Consider the following 26,438-nt stretch of genomic DNA (forward strand, 5'->3'; position numbering starts at 1 on the left):
TTATCAGTCATTCTGTTGCCATCCTTGTAGCTTCTCCAGAGCATTGCTTGTAAGTGTACAGCTGGGTGCTGTCTATTTGGAAAGAAAGAAACTTTTTTTACTGGGCTCAGCTGATGAGCCGTGATGTGGAATGGTAGACAGGGTGATGTACCTGTGTGTGCATGAGAGGAAGGCAGGCGATGGTGTTTGTTATACTTTTTGTAATTTTTGGCCTGAAGGCTGCTTAGGTAATTCATAAGCGATCAACTAGAAGCCCAAGGCTCAGTTTTAGTGGTTCATCCTGTTTTGATAATGGACCAATAAATGTACTGCCTTTACTGCTCCAGAAAAACACTGGTATTGTGGATGTGAATGGATCGGTATTTCTGGAGCTGCAACTTGCAGTGGATCTTGAAAGGTGTTTTCTTCTGAGATGGGAATAAACCTGTTGTCAGTGCTCTAATTGTTGTTGATTAAGTGACTGACTGTGGTAATAGACCTGATGATACCCTTCTGGAAGCTGTTTCCAAGGTCAGTTGAATCATGCATCTGACTGCAAGATGTCTCTTTCAAAGCAACAGGAGTTGCAGTTTCAGGACCTCCTTGGTCTTCTAATTTCATAAGGGGTTTTTTTGACAGTGCCCTGGACAAGGAATATCCTTCAGACTAAATCCTGCTGTTAACATTTGGTTTCATTCTTCTACCATCCTCATATATAAATACGCATCACTTCTTAAAGTAATGTAGGAGACTGAGACACCCAACTTGATTTCTGCAGGTTTCTCATCTTAACACACTGTAACACTGCTATTTCCAGCATATTACATTCTGGACAGCCTAATAAAAAGAGGGGACATCCAAAAATGCGTGATTGGTGTTTTGTAGTCAAGACTTAGTGCTTAACTAAGCACATGATATTAGTGGTGCTTCAGAGAAGACATGCTCCTACCACTTCCTAATTTTCTGTTCTTAGTGGCAGTACTGGTCTTTATTGTCTGTAGATAGCATGTGTCAGGATGTGGAGAAATTTAGTTTTGATATCTCTACAATCATAATTTATGTGGTTTGAGACTACAGGGTCTCTTCTGGCTTTTCTGTATCAGCAAGCTCCTGACACTGTTCCAGCTCAGCAGCAGTTATGGATGTAACATGAGCATCTTCATTCATCTTGAGCACTGTATAACTTGTCCTCACAGAAATACTCCTCACCACGTTTTGTGATGTTGCCATTGTTCTTCTGTACTTTGCTGTGGTCCCCTTCCCAAATAAACCACCTTTGCAAGAGTTTATGCTGGGGAGACCTTCAGTTGCAGAACGTGGCCAACCTGTAATAATGGCACAGGCATAACACAGGAGGTTATCCAAGGGCAGTGGCCCCTAGGGGTTGTGATAGTGTGTGCAAGTAGAAGCAGCACAACTTTTTGTCAATTTTCCCATTTAAGAAAAAAAAAAGGCAAAATTATAGCTAACATGCAGGAAAAAGCCTGTATAGACTTTCTGTCTTGAGAAAACTGCCAGCTTTTTTTTTTTTTTTTTTTTTTTTTTATGGTGAGCATGTGAGATGGAAAGGAGGAGCAGCTGTTGTTGCGTTGCTTGTAATTGAGGATGACTGTACTATAGTGGCTTGGGCAAATCAAGGTTGTAAGTTGCAGATGACTGTGTCATAGGTGGTAAGGATCTCTTAACCGATGATTAGTAGTGTCACTGGATGTTTGAGCCAAGCCGGTGATGTTGCCACATCCTTCACCTTGTGAGGTTTTTCTGCTTGGGGATACACTGTTTCTGCTGAGCAGTGCATAAGCTTTCCTTCGCATACATAGCAGTACCATCTAATTTAGACTGTGTGGTTGCAGCTAATAAACCCTCCTGGCAGGTAGTAGAAATTCTGCCTTGAATTTGCACTTGTGAACAAAAAAATCATGTAAAATGAAAGAGGAGCAAGCTTCCAGTTAGTTTTCCTTTTATTTTGAATACTTTGCACATTGAAATCTTCTAGTTTTGGCTACGTGTACCACCTGAGAATTTAGAGCAAGGGGATATTAATGTTGTGCAAGGAGGCACTAAGGGTGGTTGGAAGCAGTGGTATTGTGTTTCCTTCTTTTTCCAACCTCAAATGTATGTATTGTATCTTGTAATTTTTTTTTGCCCCATTTTTTCAAATCTGCTGTGACATGGGAAAGAAATCAGTCCATCCTCTCTTCCCTGGAACCACATTCTGCATAGAGGTTGTGTTTCTGCTGCTTTCCAACTTCCACTCACATCGGTGGGATTTGTAGATATTTGGAATGAACAGATTTAGGGTCAATTTTTTTAAGGAATTTAAGTGACTAATAATATCCACTGAAATGAATGCTGCCTGGCTTGGTACCTATAGCAGTGTAAGCATAGGGTTCCTTCTAGGCTAATATACTCTGATTTTAGAGATGGCAGTGTAGATGTGCATAATTGAAATCTGATTTTCTTAGCATTCTTGTATAAAGAAAACACCTAAAAGCTATGCAAGAATTAGTCCAGCTTCTGTGGGAATATGGTGTCTTTTAAAGGAATGTGTTCAGAAGAGCAAGCTACAGGAGGAGTTTTAAAGGACCAGAAACACTTTTTATTCTGGTCTTTGAGAAATCTTTTACTTTTTGGTGTCTTTAGGCTGCATCATTTATGCAGAATCATTACATTATTAGACCATGTCCTAACAAAGTAGAGTTCAGCCTTAAGTCAACTTTATATGTACTTCTATATAACCCTTTATTCCATATATATCTTTGTAGGTGACATGGCTCACCCTGCATGGCATGTCAACAGTGAATTGGTAGACAAGTCTCTGCAAAATAGTCCTGAAAAAGAGAGTGGTTTGATGTGATGATGGAAAGGAAAAAATAAACCCGACCCTAATGTTAGAAATTACATTAATACGGTTCTTAATAGGCATTCAGAAATCATTGAAACCACGGACAGTTTTGGGGTAATCCTTGTGATTAATTGTGTGGAGCTCACTGCATCTACCTTGAGGATGAAGGCACAAACCCGTACTGACTAGATTTGAGCCAGTAGCTGAAGGGGAACTACTCATACCAGTAAGCCATGATCTCTAGCAGAACTGGAAAGGCCAATCTAGCCTGTAGGCACTTGCATTTTTTTTTTCTTTAAATTTGCATCTCTTTCTGTAGAAGATAGGTACCTAATTATTCACGAATCCTCAGGAAGTGCTTCTGTACCTTGAAAGAGTCTGTGGCAGACACTAGGCAAGGATCATAGGAAAAATACTAATTTTTTAATCTCTTGTAGCTGTTTCCCAAGGTGTAGGGGACAGTTTAATTTCATGCACTTTTCTAGGAACATGTGATTTAATTAAAAACGCAGGCTTATTTTAGTAATCTTCATGTGCTCATGGGTAGTCATGTGTAAAACAGGAAGGTTGAGTGTTGTACCCACAACCAGCTGGTATATAAGTCCTGTGGATCATAGGAAATACATACCCTTTTCTCATATCAGTCTTCTAGTTATATACCCCGAGTTTAAAAATAATTTGTCTGCCACCTGTGAGGTTGACTACTATCTGTGAACAGAAACAAGCTCTTACAGAAACAAGAGTATATTGTGTATATGTGAAGGCATATTGTCTTGGTGGTGGTGTGTGGCTCGTGATGTGGATCTGGACACTTGAGCTCTTGAGCATTCCTGCAAATTACCCATGATCAACAGCACATGCCTCTGCCTCCCTAAAGGCAAAAGGTCTCTTGACAGTGAGATGCTTACTTTTGAGGGAAGAGTGGCACAAATCATGTCCTAACAAGAAATGCAGTGTCTAGGTAGTCACAGAGAGGATGGATGCAGAAATATATGGACTTTCTTATCCCTCTTTGCTTTTAATGTACCCTTGTGTTACACAGTCCAGAAGTTGGTATGTGGGTCTGACACTTGGTAGAACCAGCTGATAGATGAACTGTATCTCAACCTGTTTGCTTGTTTGGGTTCTTACTAGTTCTTTATGCTGTGCGGCTGTGGGAGCCTTGCACAGCCAACTGCTGGAAAACTTGCTTGCCTCCCCCAGGAGGGTGACCTGTTAGCAGCCTGTCAGTGGTCCAGCAGTTGCCTTATTGCAAAGCGTGTGAGTTCTAGCCCGTGCCAAACGCGGAGCAGGTTGTTAACTCACTGTTGCAGCTGTGCAAGCAAACCTGGATTCGGAGTGCAAATAAGTACATGCTTCAGCTGTTTGCGAGTGGGAGGGGACCAAGGCATAATCCTGTGTAGAAAGCTCAGCTAAAACTAAATGTGGGCATGTCTGTAGAATAAAAGATGTGTTAGTGGGGAATAGAGGAATTTCCTTTTTTATAGGCCACCCTTCTTTCTCTAAACATTTAAATGCTTTTGCCAGGTAATACAGAAAAACAAGACCTCTTGTCCTGCTCTCCCCCGCCCTTACGCCCCTCCCTCCCAAAAAAATGTAGTCGTCTGTTTATCCAGGGATCTGAGTCATCTGTGTTTGTTCAGTGATCTGAATATTGAACCTAATTGTGAAAATCCTGTGAAAGCATTGCAACATGCTCTGTTCATGACCTTGTAGTGATTTGCCCCCGGCCCTCCCCCTTTGGTAAGTCACAGCTCAGGTTACCCAAATCAATTTTAACTGGAAAATTTTCTCAAGGTTTATTTCTTTACTAAAATTAAAGGATGTATGCTGGTGAATGTTGTCATATCTTGGAAATAATTTCCTTGGAGCTGGAAACCTTTTTCTGCAAAGCAAATTTCTCTGTAGTGCTGCTAGTCAGCATTTTGTACGGGTACCAGAGCGTGGTCTGAAGTTGTTTACCCCATCTGTTAGGAAAAAAAAAAAAGGTGTGTGATTTTTCATATGGAAGATACTTTTAATCTTTCCTCTGATTTAATAATGAAGAAAACCCCTTCTCTCAAATTTGAGCACAGCAACTTTCATTGTCAAAAATTAAGGCATTAGAGTGTTTGAATGAAAAAAATGACAAAAGAATGAGAACAGGTGTGCAAATAGTGACAGCAATTGGTATTGCTCCCTCAAAGACAGAAATCCATGTTCATTTATTAATTGAAAATGCAGATTTATTTTCCAGTTTAGGTATGGCTTAAAAGACATTGTGAGTAGGACTCTTACAATAAGGGCTTAAAATATATACTTAATGAATAAAAGATTATTTTATATTTTCATGTTGATGCATATTTTATGTAAAAGAGTTTCAGAGACAATATAAACTATGCTTGGGAATGACCACTCCTAGCAGTTTGAGTCCATTGTTGGATATTGTAATTCAGTTGTCTGAGAAAGCTCTAGTACCTTTATAAACTTTATGTTATAAATCAGTTTGGAAATTTAATATATTACTGTGTGATCAGCATATTGCTCATATATAAAAATATAATTTATTACTTTTGTTTAATGAGTGTGAAAATATATTTAAAATAGAGTATGACAGCAGGCAGTTTTGTAAACTCTTCAGTGTCATGTTGATGGCTATATAACATACTGTGACAGTTCAGAATGAAACCCATAGTGACTTGTGCAGCCAGCTGCAACAAATAAACATGTTTTACTGCCTACTATCATATTATGTTTACAGCACAGCAGACTGGCTGTTGTCAGAGAAGCTTGGATGAAAACTTTTTGGTGAAATGATGTAACTGCTAATGTGGTGAGAATTATCTTGGTAGTTTTATTTCTCATAAACTTCTGTCCTTTCATCTGATGGCTTGATACGGATTTCTAACTGTATTTTACATCTAAATTAGTTACAAAACAATAGCTGAAGTAGGGGCTGGCAGTTTTCTAAGGCTGCCTTTTTTTCCATCCTCAAATGAACCAGCACAAACTTTAATCAGGACCTTGCCCTTGCCCATGACTCCTTGAAAATCGCGTGGCAGTGAATTGCAGCGATATGACTGCTGTTCTTTGCTGGTGGGTTTGGATGCACACCAAGGCTGTTGGGGAGGTTGTTGTTGTTCCTGCCTACTGAGCACATGGGCTGAGTTGTGCTGCTGTTGTAAATGCTGTGCTGCTGGCTGCAGATCTGCCTCTGCCATAAGTTGTGTGAAGTGCTGGGTGCCTGGAGCCTCCTTGATGTCAGCTGGCACTTGAGGATGCTTAGCGCTTAAACAGGGCAGCACATACACATGCCAAGTCATAAGCAGGAGGCTGTGGACATTTGGCGCGTGTGTCATGTTCTCGTTGTGATTCCCCTGTGGCTATGGAGCAGGTGAGCAAGTCCACTGATGGGTGTGAGTTAGTGCTTCATAGTCTTTTGTCACTAAACTAAACATCAGTCATTATTACGCAGGACAGCCTGGTGCTGCAAGCGCATCTTTCATCCTGCAGGGTGTTCCTGCCCAGAGGCTCACTTCTGCTGATCAGAAGGGATACGACTTTTTTCCCAGCACTTCCCTTTGGTAATGAAAAGCTACCAAGCACTTGCCAGGTTATGTGCTGTAAAATGTACCTTTTGTAATTAATCTGTTGCTGAATTGCTTTTTCGAGTTGGCACGGTTTGCTCTTTCATGGGCCTCTCTGTTCAAGAGGAGCTTCTTGAGTAGTTGCCTATTCTCTTTCTGAGCCATGTTTTTATGCCACCCCAGTTTGACAGTGTTCCTGACTTTCATGGACGTGAATCTAGTGTGTCACAGCATGCTGGCTTTCAGGTCATTCCGAGTAATAATTCACTTTGGCCTTTCTTCAAAATAAGGTGCCAAAGGTGCCTCCCAAGGAATTTGTTTGGTTGGCAGGAGGGTGTTGCACAGGTAATCTGTGTGTAGCATCTGTGTAGCAGCATGTCAGTAACACCTGAAGGAGTTAATGATAGTGAGATCATTCAGGGCACATGGTAGGTGAGCAGGTGAGCTGTAGCCTGGCTCTCACAGGGGTTACAGAGGGAATTTTCTGGTGTGTAATTTACGTCCAGTAAGAAGCAGTAGTAATTGGCTGTTAGTTATTTACACTGAAGGAGAACAGCCAGGGGGACCTAAATGGCTAAAAGCTTTTTGAATGAAGTGAGAGGCCTTTCATAGAGAGCTTGTTCTTGTGAACTAAAATAGTGTTCATGCAGTTACATTATTGGTGAAGGTTATGTTTCCTAGGTGAAGGGAAGCAGTCCTTTTCTTCCAGTTGCTGTTCATGATAAGTGAAAACTGAGTCATGTTCTATGATACCATCATTAAGCATTTCTGTAGAAGTCACGTGGCCATGCATTGGCCGTGGCTTGGAGATGCATCTGCCTAGACTTTCCCCTCACTGATTTTGTGTGGGCAAAAATACATATCTAGGTAGAGAAAACTCAACTTAGGCAGACAGAGCAGAAATAAAAGTTGTCCTCCTTCCTGATTTGCCTTTGTAGACAAGTCCTTTCTTCTAGCAAACCAAATGATTCTCTCAGTGGCAGGACTCTGCTCATTTCTTTTGGCCTCTAGGAAGTCCTTTCTGTCCCCTCTGCCTTTTAGCTGGTTGCCGCATGATCTCCGTCTTATCTCGGAATAATCTGCAGGTTCCAGTATCCATGTGGTGACCTTCTGCCTCCCAAATCTTACCTCTGCTGAAGAAGTGATCTCTTGCCTTCTTCCAAGGAGTTCACCTCCTCTCGTTGCTGTACGGGAATGTATTGCCGCATGCTGAAGGCTGAAAGAAAACAAGTGCAGCCTGCGAGTTCCTGATGGAGAGCAGGGACTAGGCTGTTAGGCCACCAGTCTGGCATGGGAGGGAGAATATTATTTAGCAAGTGAACATTTTTTAAGTTTTTGCAGCAGGATCATTTGGCTCTTATTAAAAGTTGCTGAGTAGTGTGGTTTTGATGGACTTCTCGCTTCTGAGCACCACTGCTGTAAAGCAAAGTAACCAAATTTATCTTAAGTATTTTACTATAAACAGAGTGGAAGTGCAAGCTAATACTTTCTCTGTGTTTATCAGCAGTCCTTGCAGAGAGATGCAGAGGGTTAAAAAAGTTTTCTGTTGCTTTTTGACCATAAGAAGGTAAGCTGTTTCCTGTAGTCCTCTTTACCTCTCTTTGTGTTAGAAACATGTTTTTTATTGCTTGTGTGGTATATTTGCCTGATGCTTTCTTCCAAGGAGGTAGGCATTGTTGAGGAGTTTATCTAGGAAGAGATTCTAGTCATCATCTTTTCCTTGCTCCTGCAGCTTCCTGCAAATAACAGAAAACGCTCTTTACTCCTACTGTTCCACAAGGCAAAATAGATCCCACAGAGCATGAAGGACACACGCGTATGTAGTAGACTTGTAGCATGCACTAGCTTTCAGGAGTGTGCTTGCAGCGTGCCAAGCACCTAGGGCTCTCGCTGGCACCACCCAGAACCGAGGCAGTGCCTGTAGTTTGTGCATCAGTTTTGAGAAGCAGGAGGAAGCCGTGGGGTAGCCACTGGGACTTCTCATGAAATTTTAAAGGCAGAAGTAGCCTGCTGTGGGTGTGCTGCAGGCAAAGGAGCCAATAAGGACATGGAGCGACTTTTCTTATGTGTTAGGTTTGAACCAATTAATTTGTTATTCACAACAGCTTTAGGGAAATGTGAGGGCATGTGGGAAGCTAGCTTTTGAAGGCAGCCGGGGAGATTAGCAATTCCCACTGATCTAAGAAGCTGTTGGTATAATGCTGAGGTTTCCTGGCATCCACCTATACAATGCATGAAAACAGTAGTATTCAGGAGAGCCAGCACGCTTAGGTCCCTGTCCCTCAGCTAGACAGTGGTGCTTCTGAAGTCCTGTTAGTTCAGCCCTTGAGCGGTGGTTCAGGCTTAGGTGCCCATGTGAGGCTGATATTCCTAAATTCTCCTTTGCGTGTAGTAAACCAGCTGAATTCCCTGAAATGGTTTGAGAAATACGCAGTGGCATTCGTAACCTCAACTGTGCTCCATTTTGTAGAAAGTTAACGGTTCCCTCCTCTCCTTGAAGGAGTTCATAGCTGCATCTCACACCTTCTGTTTGGGGAGCAGTGCTCCGTCTGTCCTGTGCGTGCAGGAGGAGATGTGGTGCTCTTGGGGCCGGAGAGCACGCACGAAGGGGACGATGCAGCTGCTACGTGAGCCCTCCTCCAGGAGGAAGGGCATACTGACTGACGTAGCCCTGTGCAAAATACATGAACAAGTGCCATGAAGAGTGTTTTCTCCTCTAGTGGTACCTCTGCTGCAGCGGCAGAAGAGCTGGTGCTGTCACGGTGTGTCAGGTGTGTCCTGACCTCCTTGTTCAGGTTTGGCTTCTCAAGGAAATCGGAGGCCAGAGCTTCTGCTGGTAGGTCTCAGGTATCCCGGAGTGCACAATGGCATCAGGTGACAAGAAACCCGGGTCTGTTGAGGTGGTGGCAATTCTAGGTGGGTTCAGTCTCAGGGATTTATTTGCCGTAGGAGCAGTCCTGGTGAAAGTGTAGTGGCTTTATGCCTCCCAAGTGCCTGGCAGGTTAGGCACCCAAACGCTTTGATGATCTGGGGGTTATAATTGAAGTACAGTGAGTTTTATTGTCATTTTACGGTTCAGGAAACTGAGGTATAGTGTTCGTGGTGTGACTTTATCTGAATGAGCGAGAGAATCAGATTCTTCTAAATTTAACCCCAAGATAAATCTCCTCTCCTCTGTATCAGTGTATCAGTAATGTTATATCCTGTATGGGGCTTCAGATTATTCTTCACTGGCTGTGTACCTGAGTGTGGCTTCATGGTTTCATACAGACTGGTGGGTATCACCTCTGAGCCCTGAGAGTCGCTGGTTTTAGCAGCATTAACCCTTCCTGTTGTTTCTGTGGTATGTTGTGCAGCGGTGGGACTTGAGCCGGCAGTGGCATCACCAGGTGGAAGAGAAGGTATTCCAGGCATTTATTATGCATACTGGAAGAGAAGATTATTGTCATGGCTCCCTAAATACTTGGGCAACAAACCAACTCTAAGCATATAGAAGTACAATTTTGGGGACAGTATGCTCTTTGGATAAATGAATGCATGAAAGATGCTACTAATGACTGATCCTCAAATTATGAATGATCTTGCAATTTTTTTTAAATGTATGATAAATAAATTAATCTTTTCTTTTTAGTTGATGTCCATCAGCATATTAGGTGTTTCGGCTTGGATGAGAGACTACCTGAATAATGTTCTCACTTTAACCGCAGAAACAAGGTAAAGCTTTCCTTAAACCTATTAATCTGTGTGGGTGATTGATTGTGGTATGTGTCATTCATTCTGTATGGCAAGTTTCCTAATGAGGATTTCTAGAATTAAGAAGCCTTCACTTGGGCTAATTATTGTTTTGTTGAAAGGTGTATTTTTACCACCATTTCTGGCATCAGTTGAAATTAGAGAAGGGGGAAAGATATGAATTCAGTCTTGTTTTATTCCTGTGCCTTTCTCTTCTGACAGGGATCAATTTTTGGCCCTTTGCCAACATGTAACCATATTATATTACTGTTTAGTTTTGAATACTTTATTCAGTCCAGAGATTTAGGAATGCTGTTAGTTTTATGACAGCAGTGCTTATGAGCCCTAGTGATGGAACAAGGCCTCATTGTGCTACAAACTGTGCAAGTGCAGGATAGGAAGATCGCCTTCACTCCAAAGAGATTTTGTATGATGCGTTACTTTCTGGTACCTGAATAAAACCATGTAGAAGATATTTCTGTGAAATCTGTAAGGTGCTGGAAAGAATGCATCTGCTAATCCACCGTTTTTGTTTTAATGGCTATATTAGTTTTTCTTCTGTATCATTTTTGTGTGATTATGGGTTTTTTTTGATTATGGTTCTGATTGGTTTTAGGGTGGAGGAGGCTGTCATTTTGACTTACTTTCCTGTGGTCCACCCGGTCATGATTGCAGTCTGCTGTTTCCTCATCATAGTTGGAATGCTGGGCTACTGTGGAACAGTGAAAAGAAATCTGTTGCTCCTTGTCTGGGTATGTTTCATAACCTCTAAAAGCAGCTAACTTCTGCTTTGCTTCAACAGTGTAAGAAAAGTTTTAATCCACAGGCACTAGATAAATACTGATTATTTTTTATTACCATGTTGAATTATGATATCGGTGAGGAATTGTAATTGCAAAGCACACAGTAGGAAAGAATTTATTGCCTAGACTGCATTATGCTGTGACTGAAAGACAAGCAGTGTCTCATTTGCAAAAATCCACTTCATTTAGTAGAGGAGTTGCTGAAGGGAAAAATAACTCAAACTCTTAAGTACTAATAATTACAGGAACATGAGTCTGAGTGCTCTGAAACAAACCCTTATGCTACCCTTTTGACTCTTGGCTGTGCAATAGCTAAATAGCCTAGACTTTGCTTTATTCCCAGAGTTGATTGTGTGTATAAAGTAACAGCATTTGTAGCTGATGAAGGTTAATTCTGAGTGTATTCAGAAGCTTTGCCTTCTCTTACGTGGATGTGGGATTTTGCAGTTGCATTTGGTTGTGAGCAAGTTCAGAAATAAATTCCAAGTACCCAGCTTTTTCCTTTGTTCAGAGGCTACATAACTGAGCCAACAGCAGCTGAAAAGCAATAGTCTCTCCTGCACAAGACTCTGTGTACAATTTAGCTGTGATGAGGCCTCGACTGTCAAGGGACCCAAATGTCTCTTTCTTCGTCTGGAAGTCAGTGAGTTGAAGACAATAAAAAAAAACCAAAAAAAACCCAAAAAAACCCCAAAGCCACAAGAAAAAACAAACCCCAAACCAAAAAGCCCATAAAACTTGCACAAATGCTAAAGGTTTGGAGTTTAAAAATATTTAGACCATTGGCAACACTGAGATCAAGGAGCATCATACCTGTCTGCTGTTAGAAGTTTAGCTGGTAGCCCTTTGCAGAGTTGGGCTTTGTCTTTTAACATGAGGATAAGCAGGATTCCAGGCAGTCTGTAAGCCCTAGAGAGTGGGAGCCGTGGGTGTGAAAGAGGTGTCAGACTTGGCTATCGTAATTGGAGTAGGAAGAAGTGGACAGGTAAAATCTTTCAGCTCTTGAGAATATCCAGGAGTCTTACACAAGTAGAGTTGGGCTCCTGCTGTTTTTTCACTGCAGTCTGTGTTGGGTTCTCGCAAACTGTATATGGTTGCATTTTTCATGTGGATCTTTGCAGGCTTAAGTACACGATAGCTGGACCTCACAAATCTTGCACAAAACGACAAAAAAAAAAAAGTGAGAAGTTGGCTGACAGTTATGCAACCTTTGCTTTGTTTAATAGGAAATATTCTAACTACAGCTAAAACAGTTGGGAAACTGTACTGGGGTTTTGTATTAAAATGTCTTTTTTATTTGAGAGGGTTGGAGTAAGCTTTATTTGAGACTTCCAGCTGAAGGTCTGCAGCAGAAGTGTTCCTCAATTGCAAGAAGGGCAAATGCTGTTTCCCCTTTTGGATATTTGTTAAGTCAACAGTATAAAGATTATTGTTTCAAAGCTATATAGTTAGGAAGAATTCTCATTTAAATCTGAATACTTTATAGTAATATAATAGTCATGCATTTTTTACCTCTAGATCTTAACATTGCAATGTTAAAGTCAATGGGAATAAGTTCTAAGGCAGATATTACTTAGTTATAAGCGCTTGCATAAAAATAATGGATTAACGTAATTTCACACCATGCAATTATTTATCTAGTAATCTTTCTTACATACCTTAAAAGGGCTTTGTACATATTTTTGTTTTATATAAATAGTGGAAGTAATAAAAGATGGTAAACTTATAAACCCTTAGTTTTTATGGTAAGGTTATAAGATTATTTTCATAAAGTGTTTTTTATTTTATAGTCATGATAGTTTTTAATGTGAATTAAAATCAATTAAAAGGCAAAAGCAACTATGTGACATAGATCAATGCTACGTAGTATCTGGAAAAAAGTTACTGTTTTTTGGTCTAAGCCTTGAAAAATAATCCTAACTGATTAAAAAGAAAATGAAGTTCAAACTGGTTTTGGCCTTCAGTTTATTTAAACTGCCAGTGAAAAGAAGAAATCATTTGTAGCTTTTAATGCCATCTGGAAATAAATTATTTAAAGTGTGTTTAGGCAGTCAAATTATACTAAATCAAAACAAGACATTTCTATCATTTTATGTTGCAATATTTCATTTTCAGGAGCCTGAGAATTTGCTCTTGCTAGCAAACTGATAAGCAAAACTAAATGATATCTTCCTAAGCATGTCATTGTCTTTGATTAATTGTTAAATGAATGCAGTCGCGTTATAGCACAGAAGTATGCAGACGTTGTCAATGCTTCATTCATCAGACTAATCAGAAAAGTGATGGATCAACAAAATGAGCTTTTTTACAACCAGATGAACTAAAAGAAAAGAACCTTCATGTAAAACATTAACAATCTCTTCAATCGTGCTTTTAATCTTCTTTTTGAAGTACATGAACAGCCATAATGATGGCATGCAGAGATATTTGGACACAAATCTTGACGTTCCTGGCAGCATGCTAATTGCTAGTGCTAATGTCGTTAATTGAATTGGATTTTTGGAAAATCTAATAAAGCATAAGGACCACAAAATATATATATTATGATTTTAGATATTTTTAATACATCTGAATACCTAATTATTTTAATTTGGTTTTGAAATTTTATCTTAGCAATTAAATGCTTGAAACCTTCCCATCTTCACATGGGGCATAAATATAAATTGAACTAATGTTTACTCAGCTTAGTAGTAAGAAAAAATAACACCTCAGTCTTCTGAGGTGCATGCTCTGGATTATTTATAGAACCAGCATTTTAAAGCTATGATCATTTAATTTTAATTGCTTCAGGAATGCATAGTCCTGAAGGCTAGTTGGTATAAAGAGCCCATGTGTCCCTTAAGTGTCTATAATATAATTTTGTTGTGTGTTGTGAATGACCAGCGTCCTCAATGTAGAAGTGACTGTGATGCCAGCCTAAACTGGAAAATCTGGACTCTTCCAAGTCATTGACTTGAATGTATGAAAAGTCAAAGGATGAGAAACTAGAGTCTGGGTTTTATGATGCTTGTTACAGTTTTTCAAACCAGATTCTTTAAATTATTTTTTTTAAATCTAGATCCATCATTTGCCTCTTCTGTTCTGAGGCTCTGTACGTTTTGGATTGTTTTTGAAGTCTGTTGTGCACATAGCCTAACTAAAAAAAAAACCCCACCCCCCCATGGCATATGTTCTTTAAGAATAATAACCTTAAGGGTATGTGAATTTTTTTGTAGTTCTTTTTTTATTAAAGCAAGAGTAAACTCTTGCTTGACAAGAAGAGCTTCATGAAAATCCCACTGGAAAAATATTTTCCTGGCTGGAGTTTTCATTGCAAATTTCTGGCATTTGTAACTATGAGTTTTCTTTAATTACAGCATTCAAACAGCACAGGATTCAAATTTGTCTGCATATGTTTTAACAAAGGGAAAAACTGTTAGAAATATTTGATAGTCAATAGGGCAAATCCTTTTACTGATTTTTATCATAAAGTTGGAAGAGAAATAAATATTCCTTAGAGCTAAACATTGTTAGACCCTGTTGGTGTATGGTCAAACAGCTTGTTAATTCAGTTGTGGCAGAACCTGATTATAAATTGGAACTTGGCAGACTAAATTGTCTGTTAATTGAGCTGAAAGACAACCAGACTAACCATCATTAAACTAAACCGATCTTTTCTTTAAAAGCAGGCAAATATTTCATAAAGAGAAAAAATGAAATTATACTATGTTTTGGTTGAAAAGGTAAACCGGACACGTGACAAACCTAAGATGAATGTGGCTGTTCCGTGTCAGTAGTTCTCAGCCGGCTAAATGCAGTGTTGGTGAAAGTGGTGAAGTCCACCTGAAGAATGGCAGGGAGCCGCTGCCTGCATCACCACTTGGGGCAGATTGTTCTTTACCTATACGCCCATTTCCATCCAGGTGGATGCAGAGGTATTAGGAGGCCATTGAATTTGGACATCTGCTGTGTTGCAAGATATCAATAACTGCTAATGTCTTTCTAGAAGGCACTGTTACTCTGTGTGAAATGTTAACTGCTCTATGGTACCGCAGCACCAACTATTCTGCAGTACTTGTGGCTACAGTTGGCATCAATTAGTATGCGATTTTTGTGATCATTAATTTTTCTGTCTTTTTTTTTTGTGGCAGCATGTATTTCTGCAATAATGCATAATATAGGTTATTTGTTCTGTAATAATAAATGATATTTGTTCTGACCCATGTGGACTCTTACCACAGTCACAGCTGCTTCAGTACCCTGTACTAACATTTGGCACTGGCATTGTTATTTACCAACCAGAAGTATTTCTTCATTATTTAACTACCAAGCACTGAGAGGGAAGCAATAACTGACAAACATAATTGGTGTAAACCTGTGCAGTTTAGAATTAGACAGGACAGAGACTGAGTTAATTTTCCTATTCTGTGCCTTTTATCAGCAGTTTATTTATGAATGTGATGTGAACAGGAGGAAAACAAAGATTCAGAAGACAGCTTGGCCTGCCTTGTTGAAAGACTGGTTTAAGTGGGTTTTTAATACTGTAGTATAAGTTTGATGAGAAGCCAGTACTGTGCTAAAAGTCAAGTTCAGATAGTCAGTAGGTAAGTAAGAGGCTGGACATTTAGCTTGCATTTTGAAGTGCTGCTTGTTTGATGTTCCACTTGTAAGAGAAAGTATGCTTAAGGTTCACCAATTTTTATTATATCCCAGTAGTTTCAGATATAAGCAACTTTCTCAAGAAAATAAATAGCTTCCCCCCCCCCCTATTTTTAACTTTCAATTCGAAGGTGAACTGCTTGAGGAGATGCTGGTACTAATCATTGTTAGACATCTTTTTGCCTCGAAAGGGGGTAGAGGGTAAGCTTCTTTCCTGTTCAGATCAGGATTTTTAAGGTTCAGATTGTTATATCTTGAGATTGGTGTTTGATGCCACAGTGTCACCACAGAGCAAAGCTGGGCTTTGCAGGAGCTGATGCACTCTGCAGGGCTCCCAGCGCGGTGGAGTGGACTACGCTGGTTCTGGGCTCCAGTGCCAATCGCTCTGTCTGGGCACGAGGTGTGTTTTGTTGACCTAGTGTTCTCCAATGCAGATGTACAGCGCTGTGTATGTACTTAAAAGACTTTGAAAAAGGGAAGTGCTTTGAAACAGTGCCTAATTTTCTAGGAGAGGGAACTTAGAGATGAGAGGTGCAAGTTGGCTTGCCCAGCATTATACGGGTTATTGGGAGGCATTTAGAGAAGAAGGGTGCTGCCTGCTGAATGAACTGCAAGCAAGAGCAGCTGTGTATTTGAGCAGCATGGAGCAAAGAGGGTTGGGGTGGAGGAGCATGACAGGAATTGAGCTGGTGGGAGTGTCCAGCTCTTCTTGCAAATGCTTGGCTTAAATCCAAATATTTGCTGTGCTCACGGTGATGATCTGCTTCCTTCAGCCCAGCACTTAGCAGCTGCCTTGAACGCACAGCCGTGTTGTAACGGAGCAGAGGCAGCGAGGTGCTATTTGGCGCAGTTATCCAGCAGCTCAAAGTAACAAGAACTGTCCAGCCCCTTGAGGGTTATTCAGGGAAATGCCTTTGACTTATGACAGCAAGGCTGGACAGTACAGTTACGATGCTGTCAATTGAAAATTTTTTTTTTGCGTACTTCTGCAATAGTGAAGAGCCACTTGCTCATCCTTATGGAAAAAGGTACAGTGCTAAATTAAAAGGTAAATACCTGTTGACAGGTACAGTCATTTTATGGTTCCAGTATGTTTTCAGCATGAAACATGCTGCCTGGAATTCAGTGACACACTTTGCACTGCACAATGTACTTTTAGGCTCACCTGATGGGGGTGGCTCTTTGCTTGTTCTTGGGGATGTGTGTCCTGAGTATTCGTTTTACTAGGTGTCACCACGTCTGGCCACATGATCCAAAACTTTTGGAGCAAGACTTGTTCCTTTTGTCTTCCTTGTCCCTGTTTTCCCCCATTCCCACTTGTTACGCTGTTCATATTGCTTCCTCCCTCCAAGTTCTCGAAAGTCATTCATAACTACAGCAATAGAAGAGACCAAAAGGGTACCAGAGCTGAAAAGGGCTCTGGAGTGGTACTCCCTGGTGAACAGAGGGGGGGAAGATAGTAATAGAAAGGTTGGTGAAGTGGAATGATAGAAGTGGGTACCAGGAAGCTATTGAAAAGACAGGGACTGGTATGACAGTAGGTTCAAGGGGCTGGGGTTGTTGAGGCTAGAGAGCTGGGAGTGATGCCAGGATGGGAATAAGGGATGCTGCATCTTCACTGAGAAAAGAAGATGGGAAGCTGCTGATATAATATGTGGTCTTGCTGCCATGGTGCTTTTTTTCCCTCTGTCCTTCCCAGCTCCTCTTTTCTCATTGCTTGTTTGCCCAGCTTTTTTTCCTCTGCTGAAAGGAATAGGGAATGGGAGAGTCCCTGACAGCAAGGAAGGAGTAAATGAGTGAACAGATCCACAAAGCCCAGCCAAACCTCCATGTCTTCTCTGAAACACAGCCCAGACTCACTGGTGGGGCATGCCTTGACACTGTGGTTCAACTGTGTTCTTGTTGTGACAAACTGAGTATAGAGTGGATGTCCTGTCAGGTAAATGAATCTGTTTTTCTTGCCTAATCTTGCCCTTTTGACTAATTAACCACAGAGACACTTTGCTCTGTGCACAGGGGCTGTGGTGTGGGTTTTATATGTAAGAGCACTCCTTCACTCAAAATGGTGAATTGTTTGAAGTGTTTTGGGGAATGCTGAGGCAGAGTTATTGTGTGTATCAGCCCCGAATTGGTCTATTTTACAAGGAAAAAGGATTTTCTTGACTAAAGAAGCATTTTTATGGTGTTTAATTTCCTTGGTAGAAAATAAAGAGGGGGTAGAGAGATGAAGGGAGCTGTTTCAAAAATCTGTGTGGAACAGGAAACTTTAGTTTTAGTATAAATCCTATGAAATAAGGGGAGAAGAAGGGGGAAGGGAAAATTGTGAGCCATGAGGAAATTATGGTCTAATGGCTATCTTTACCTATGTCCTGTTCAGTACTTTACCATGACCTTGCAATGACCCTTATTCCTTGGAGTTCATTGACTTGAGATAATTAAGCCTTGAGCAAATAAATCCTAATAATTGTCTGAAGTGTGCATTTGCTTATTTCCAAAGTAATACCTGTTTCCTTCTATAAGCAAAGATTAACCGTTAAAGTAAAAATTTAAAACAGGTCATTAATATCTTACAGAAGAATCGAGGCTGTAAGTAAAGTTCTAATTATACATTAAAAAAATTATACATAAAAAAATTTGTTTAGTTTTTAAAAAAGCAAAGGGGTCAGTCAAAAGAACTTGGTCACATACCTTAGAAAAATAAAATGTTCATTGCCATCAATTTTTTTTTTTATTAGGAAAATTAGTTATAAAGTTTTTGGAAAAAGTGGTAGCTTTTATATAAAACTTGGACTTTGCAAAAGCCCCAGGCTTCAAGACGTTTTGATAAAATTTTGTGATCTGGGAAAACAAATCTAAAATTGTAGAGATATTTGATCATTTTGCTGTGGAATGCATTTATTTTAAAGAACTGGATGGCATTCAGTAGCTAATGTAAGTTGGTGGTTTCAGCCCATTTCCTTGTTGACTTGTGACTGTGTCTCACAAATTTCTGTGTTGTCAAGCAAGTAAACCAAATTTTAAATTGGAATGACAAATGAACTGTTAATCCCTTCAGGGCAGGGCTGAGGGAGCTGGAGAGGGAGGGAGGAAAGGGGGGCAGGGGAAAGTTTGTGCTGCCGGAGTGGATAAACAGAGGATTTCAGTTTTCCATGCAGCTTGTCTGACTCTATTTAATGAGTGCTTGCTCCATTTTTAAAAAGTAGAGCTGGATTAATCATTAAAATAACCTTGTTAGTTTGTAAACTGTAACAAAAATAAAGGGAACCATAGCTTGTAACTTACTGAGGGAGGAAGGGCTTCCTGTTAGGCTTTGCACAGAAAGAGTCTTGTTCCTGTTGGTGATCCAGCGGTGGTGGTCATCTGATGTTTCTCAGGGTGCAGACAGATGTCTGGATGGCTTGCGTCTCAGAAGAACAGGGCTGACGCGCTCAGGCTGTTAGCCATTGGGAAATGCTATGCATAACCCTCTTAAAATCTTCTGGCATTTGTTTTACATACCATATACTCCAGGCTTTTAGAGATTCCTGTAAGGTTTCACTCTGCAGCTGCCTTCCCCTTGGAATCTCCTTCAGCCCCTGCCCTTCCCTCCCAGAGCTTTCCTTGCCTCTCTTGCCATATGGACCACGTTGCCCAAGAAAGTGGTGTGAGCACCAGACAGCAAGTCTGAGGAGGCTGGACTTGCTGATCAGATACTCTTCATTTGCCCTGACATAAGGGTTGTGGTTTTTCTTGTGTCTGAGGGGAAAAAAAAAAAAAAAAAAGTTTTATATCTTCTGTCAGAAAAGAAAAATGCTTGGGAAGAGAGTGGTACAGCTTGAAAAAAGGTGTTTATTAAATGAAATACTGAGCATGTGAATGATGATTCATTAATAAATACACTGATCCTTCAAAGACAGGCACACTTGCTCAAAAATGGAAGGATTTCTGCAGTCTTGTAGACCAGATTCTCCAAAAGCTGCAACGCCTCCCCAAGCTCTCGCTTTTCTTCACCATGTTGCAACTTCTGCCTCCAGCCATTAGCTACTGCCTACCATTGCCGTTTGCTTTCATATACAGAATGCTGTCTTGCTTTCTCACGGACTGGAAGTGGGCTTCAGAAGTCAGTATTTTGAGTATGTTGTGTTATGGGATATATTTGTTCTCTAGGGATGAATTAGTAGACTGTGAAGTCTTCTAGGATGGCAGTAGTTAACTAGGAAGCTGTCAGAAGAGATGAAACAGGGTCCTAATCCCAGTAACAGGAGCATCATGCAACATGCAAACTGAAAGGTTTGAGGGAGAAAAAAGATGGATTAAGCCACTCTTGTGCCTTTCTACTTCTGATGAAATTTGGGTTGCTGCAGAGCCCTGTCTCGGTTCATGTTTTCACGGATTGCCTAGACTCTTGCTTCCAAATCACACTTTCAGCCTGCAAACAAAATGATCGTACCGTGTTTGGTATGAGCAGGATCAAGAGAGCATGACTGGGAATGTGTTCAGGTCTTCGATCCTCCTTGTGTGGGGGCTAACAGCCCACTGATTTTACAGGTTATAGTAGCTGAATGCTGATGAGGCATTCCATAGGTCATTGGCAAAAAATTACCAAACCCAGCTGTGGCAGAGCAGAGAAAACCCCCATATGGTATCACTTCAGGAACATACTTGGGTATGCACAGCGTTGTAGTATGGCTACCCTTACCTGCCTGGGCTGCTCAGCACCAGAGGGCCATAGTGACTTGTTGGTCACCAAGTACCCTAAGTCATCAAATTTCTATGAGGGCTCCTGCTCTTAGCTTCATTTCTGGCATAATGCTTTACACCCGAGTTTGGAAGGGCATCCTCAGAGGACAGTCATGTGGGTTTTGTGTCTGTGCCAGTGGGATTATCACAGTGGCTGATAATAGGGCACTGGGTATTCACGTTGCCCTGGCTATTGCACTGAAGGAGACTACTGCAGGACCCTAGAGTTTTAACTCTAGTTTTCCTTTGCTAAATGTAATTAGAATTTAGTATTTCCACTGTCAAAAAATCTCTGAAAAATTCTGTGTTCTTGGAATTACTTTGGAGAAGGGCGCTTAAAATGGGGACTGGGGTGGGAAGAGAAGCAAAATTTTTACAAAATCCCTCCGTGTACTGTGTTTTCTGAAGTCCCAGTCTTTCCATCCTCCTGTTGCCATGTTAGTAACAAAAATAGAAGGTTATTTTTCACCAATTCTTTTCATCTGTTGCCTGAAAAGCATAGGCAAATTATATTAAGTGATTAATTGCAGGAATTGTGTGGCATATTCAAGACAAAAAAAAAGTGTCTAGAACTATAGTAAGAGTTTTGTATTGCAATTCGCAATAATCAAAGACAGGGAGAAAAGAAACCAAAAATGGGGACTAGCATTGAAGTAATAGGTTTTGTGCCAATTCAGATGGCCATTCAGATAGCTATCTGCATAAAGACTATCAAAACCTGATAAAGCACTAGAAAGGTATGTGGTATTTTCAAATATGCATTAAAAAAAATCAAAATAATTCAAAACAATTTTTAGAAAGATCTGTATGGACTGTCTAAATAGGATCAAAAGTTTTAGTCTGAATAAGATTTCTGCACACTACAGTGGCATCCCATAAGAGGGTACAAGCTCCGTATATGCCAGTGCTTCACACATGGAGCACATATGCTCTGGCATATGCCCAAAATGTCTTCCTATCTCTCCATCTAAGGCTAAAAACTGAACTACAAATTAATTTATCCTAATTAAATTATGAAATTTTTTGCTATTCTCTTTGTTCTACCAAACTGAGCAAATGACCACCACCACTCAATACATTACAGGAACACATTTCTTTCTTGATCATCTCAACCATTTAGATACAAACACAAATAAAAATAGCAAGTGCAAGCACAAAACCACTATTACTGAATCTAAGATACTCTGCATTTATTTAAAAGGTGTTTGTTCCAACAACTCCGTTCTCTTCAGAGAGTAATGGCGAAGAGCACACACATGACGTGCCTCCCCATAAAATCTCTCCCTCATGGCTTTCTATCCTGAAGAGTACAGGATTTTTTTGTTGCAATCATGGGCAATTGCAGGGAAGAATATAAAGCCTGAAGCACAATGTGTTAAGATTGGATTTCCATTCAATATGTCCCGCTGTCCTTTCTGTCTTACATATGAATTCCCCATAGAATTGGACTTATGGTTGTCTGACTTGCCCAAGAACAAGACCTTTCTGGAGGCTGTTAGAAGCTGTAGTGGCCGAGTATGATCTGGTAGTGTCTCTGCACTAGCAGGTAGTATTCATTGTGGTGGGTTTCTGTCCTGTTGATGTGTAGTTTCTGCATTGGAGGCTTCAGGGCAGGATGAGGATGTCGTCTGTGGTTACTTTTACGCCTGTAGCACATGAAGAGTGTTCCAGCAGAAGAGGATCTGGTGATTACATAGGGAGTATCTTTAATATCTTTCCTTGGCCCTTCATCTCTCTGTCTTTACATCTCTCTGAAAGTGGTTTTCACAGTAATGACTTTGTTTCTGTTCCCACTTCTTTCCTGTCTGCTCTCTTGTACAAGAAAGGACAGGGAACAGCATTCTTCTGGAGTCCCCAGTTCCTTCACCTCTGTTTCAGGACTGATGTGCTGGAAAAGTACAGTTGTGTAAGCCTCCGCAGGCTGTCAGTACTGCAGCTGTGTACTCTGGCAATGGAGCCACACACACGTACCCATACATCGCTGCAGAAAAAAAATCCAGGTGCTTGTGCAACATTCCAGGTATTAGAGGAGATGCTGCTGTTGGAAAGCTACTGCTTTACAGAGCTGCTGCCTGTCTTTCTGCCTGCCTTCCTCCCCTGTGGCCAGTGGTGGTGAGCAAGCTTAATGAAGAGGTTGCAGGACAACCAGCTCCTGCTGACTGGCAACATCCATTTCACACTGCAAGGATGCTGAAGTTTGGGATCTTGGCCACATGCATGCCCATGGCTTAGTGAGGAGCAGTAAATGGCTAGTGCATTTCAGTGAAACTGACTCCACTGGGTTTCTAGCAGGATGAAGGCACTGCTTCAATTTTCTGATGACTTTGCATAGACTGACTAGGGAGAGAATGATACTGATTACCAATTGCCTACAAAAGAGAAATGTTAAGTCTGTAGTATTTGCCATGTAAAAGGTCTCTAGTTCTTGAAGTGATTGTGGCTTTGCATTAATTGCTTGTAGTTCTATTTTATTTTATGATAACCTGTAGATATCTTTGCAAAACCACTCACTCGCTTCTGTGCCTTCCCCTATCCCCTATCCCCTATCCCCTCTCCCTGCCAAAAAAAAAAAAAAAAAAAAGAAAAAAAAAAGAGAAGTGAAAAAACAGTAGACTATCTCAGCAATGGCCAAGAGTGCTCCGAGGGAGGCGTGCTGTAGAAGGTAATATAAGTGATCTGCTGGTGCAGTTTTGAGCTTAATGTACAATAGTGCTCCTCAGTGAGTTAATCTCCTGGACAAAGCGTAGCCACTCAGCCCATAGGAAGAAATATTAAGCCTTGCTTCAAAACCAAGTCCCTGCGTCTGGCAAAAAGCAGAAGTGTGTAAATGCAGGAAGATGCATTTAACATTCAGACTCCTGTGGGAATTTAATTGGGGACAAGGAATAAGCATTGAAGCCAGTAATAATTTCTGTATTTGGAAGATGGAAATTAGGGGTAATAAATTTAAATAATGGCTAGAGGTTTTTTTTCCCCCCACAACTTACATAAGAATTATTTGTTTTGCAAACCATTGCATTTAGAGAGAGGTATAATATTCCCCTTCCATAGCAAAGTGAAACTGAAGCTCCTGTGTGCGAGTTTGGTGTGCCTGCAGTTGTTCAGTTCCTAGCATGTGCTTTCATGTGTGTAAATTCTTTGGGTCTTTTCTTGTCTTTTGCCTTATGGACAGAAGATGTGCTTTCTAAGGACAGAAGGCTTGATTCCGCAGTGCCCTGATGTGTTCAGATGTAGCTAGTCAGGAGTGCTGAATTCCTGGCAGACCCAGAAGTGGTTTATGAGTGAATTGGGCTAAATAGTTTTCTATCCCAGACTATATTCAGTCTGGGATAGAAAAGTTGGCTCTTCTGTCTCCAACTGCTACCACAAACTTCCTTAACTATACACTGACAAAAATGAGGAAGTTTCAAATGTTAAGGTTGGTGAATGAATGAAATGTTACAAGGAACTGCGAATTTAGAGTTTTCCAGAGAATGCCATACATACACCACCAGATGTATTGTGTTCACCATGATCAGGGAGTTTGTATATGATTTGGGGATAGCAGACAGTCCCAGCCTTGTTATTCAATTAGAGGATAAAACCACTGAAATTGACAGCTGGAACTCAAATTCACTTTTCACCAAAATGTTGTTCTCCCTCTCAAAAATGTCGGTATCAGACATAGTGTCCCTAAACATTTTTTTTTTGGTAAGAATTAAAAGAGCTAAATCTTGTGGCATTCATTCCTCCTTTCAAAATGAATACTTTGCAAAGTAAATTTCCATGTTTTTTTAAAGAACCCTTTGCATAACTTGCAGGCACTACAGTGACAGCAGATACATTGTCTAGAAGCTCATGAATTTATTTTTTAGCGAAAGCATCATTGTTCTTACAAAGTACGACTCATTTTTTCCTCTTTTGGGCCTTTGGAGGATGAATGTATTGGTTATTGAAGGCCTATACTGGACCTCTGTGTGTGCTTACAATGTTGATTTGTAAGGATATGCAATGTGTTGTCCAGCTGTAATGACTATGAAGATGCAAGTCACATGGTGAAGACTAGTAAAACAGGACCTCTTCTTTCAACACCATTGAACAGACCTTTGCAGGAGGAGGGCATGAGTACAGGTTTCTCTTGAAAATTCACATGAATATTTTTACATGCACATTTTTAATTTGGTTATTTGCATCTACAAACTTAATTTGGGGAGTTAGAGTTGATCAGCAAGTAGAAGTTAAGGCAAGGCAGTGTTCAGTAGCTGCTAAGGTATCTGTGAATTCCACAGTTCCAGACTTGGTGAATGAAAAAGGTGCTGTGTAGTTGACTGCTAAATCCTAACACTTGTGGATTTATATTCTCTATTTTAAATAATATGGCTTATTGACCCTTTAATAGAAAAAAAAAATTCACACTTCATCCCTCAGGATGTGTTTTGTGTCTTTTATACCTGTCCTAAATAGATTCCAGAATGAAATGACTAAGTTAGAAGCCTTTTGGCATGTATCCTACTAATGGAATTATGTATTTATTCTATTCTATTTTATATTGTGATGGTGCTTCTTTGATTTCCAAATAAAATTAAAATCCATGAAGACTGTAACTTTAAGTCTTGTGTGCTGAGAACAAGCGGGAGCTCAGTCCATTGACATGGAAGGAAGTTTGGAGTCGCCAATGAATGGAACTATACTTCTGCTTTAAATAAAATATAAATGGGTTACTTTTAATAGAGAACACCAGTTAAAGCAGTCTTAATTTCCATGCAGCTTTATCCTGCAGTTCAGAAAGGGTTTGTTGACACTATACAGAAGATAGTCCTACTCTTTTTAATTGCAGCAACCAGTTTTTTCTTAACCAAGACCTGTACAGCTTCTTCGTTTATACAAGTATTTTCTATTTTTAAATAGTTAAAGGGTTAGATCTTGTAATAGACAAAGATATTTCAATCCATCTCAATAAATATTGGTACATTTATGCCTGACCTCAAATATCTACTTTGATAAGAAGATAGCTTTCAAGAACCTTATTTGCTTCCGTCTTGTCAATTTTCTCTTTTTTATTCTTTTTCTTTTTTTCTTCCCCCTTTTCACTCTTAGCATGATTTGGATATGTTGCTTAAATGGATAGCACGGGAAAAAGATCCCCCCCCACCCCCATGTATATGAGGGAAAAAAAGATTGTCCTCTTTGCAACTGTTTTAGCATAATGTGTCATGAGAGCCTTGTACTCTTGGGCAACAAGGAAATGAATTTATTTTCCCAATGTAATGTTCATATGCGTTGTGTTACGTTAGTAAGAAATGTCACATTATGTAAACTTTTAGAAAGTTTGCTGCATGAATCTTTCATATTTTGGTTACAGAAATGTATTTCAGATTCCATGTCTTAAATCACGTGAAATGTTAATAATGTTTTGAGATGTCCTTTAATATTGTTAAGTCTTTTTTTCAAAGTTAACCTGAATATCAAAAATAATTAAGACCATTCTGTTTTCTGCAGTACTTTGGAAGTTTGCTTGTAATATTCTGTGTTGAACTGGCCTGTGGTGTTTGGACCTATGAGCAGGAAATAACGGTGAGTCAGAAAAGGAGGCTGCATTTTTTCAACAGAAGAAAGCAAAGATTTCCATTAGCTAGCTGTTTTCTAATTGCTGTAGTGTTTATCTTTGTTCATTATTCCGACAGTCTGATTTCAAGTGATTGCCTTTTTTTTTTAAACAGAATTCTTCTGGGAAAGCTTGTCTGTCTGGAAGGTTGTATCTGGGTTTCTCCCACCCCCTCCATATTTGAGAGCCAAATCCTGCAGCCCCTGATTTAAGGACTTCATTTTTTGTGAATTCTTGCTTAGGCAGGTTCTCACTGAAGTCAGTGGAAGTTTTGAGGATAAAGTATGAACTTCAGGCTTAAGATAGGCTATTTTAAGAGAGGGGATGTGAGAATTTGAAGGGGTTTTGCCCCAAAAGCTCCTCATGTTTTAAAGAGCTATAGCTGAGTGTACCTCATTGTAAACAGACAGTGTGTTCTTTCAATAGAGGACTTGCTGTCTGGCAGAATCTGCACGCTGCCTCCATGAGCTATAAATGCCAGTTTTAAGCAAATCATGTCTTAGCTATAAAACACTCATGTGTAAACTTGTGAAGAGGTTTTATCTTTGTCTAGTTTTTATCGCTGTACCAAC

General features: G+C 40.2%; 1 protein-coding gene across 7 annotated transcripts in view; it reads left to right on the forward strand.

Moving 5' to 3' along the window:
* The window catches only part of TSPAN12 (tetraspanin 12), a 45,310-nt gene that overhangs the window by 4,487 nt on the left and 14,385 nt on the right, over positions 1–26,438 (forward strand). For all 7 annotated transcript variants that reach the window (XR_012650044.1, XM_075025016.1, XM_075025019.1 and 4 more), the window contains 3 exons: positions 10,022–10,104; positions 10,739–10,874; positions 25,761–25,835. Coding sequence is in view for 6 of the 7 variants with exons in the window: in XM_075025016.1 (XP_074881117.1) it covers positions 10,022–10,104; positions 10,739–10,874; positions 25,761–25,835 (294 nt within the window). In the remaining variant the exon portion in view is untranslated. The remainder of the gene's footprint in view (positions 1–10,021; positions 10,105–10,738; positions 10,875–25,760; positions 25,836–26,438) is intronic.

Source organism: Buteo buteo, chromosome 4 (genome assembly GCF_964188355.1).
Source record: "Buteo buteo chromosome 4, bButBut1.hap1.1, whole genome shotgun sequence".
Taxonomy (NCBI): domain Eukaryota; kingdom Metazoa; phylum Chordata; class Aves; order Accipitriformes; family Accipitridae; genus Buteo; species Buteo buteo.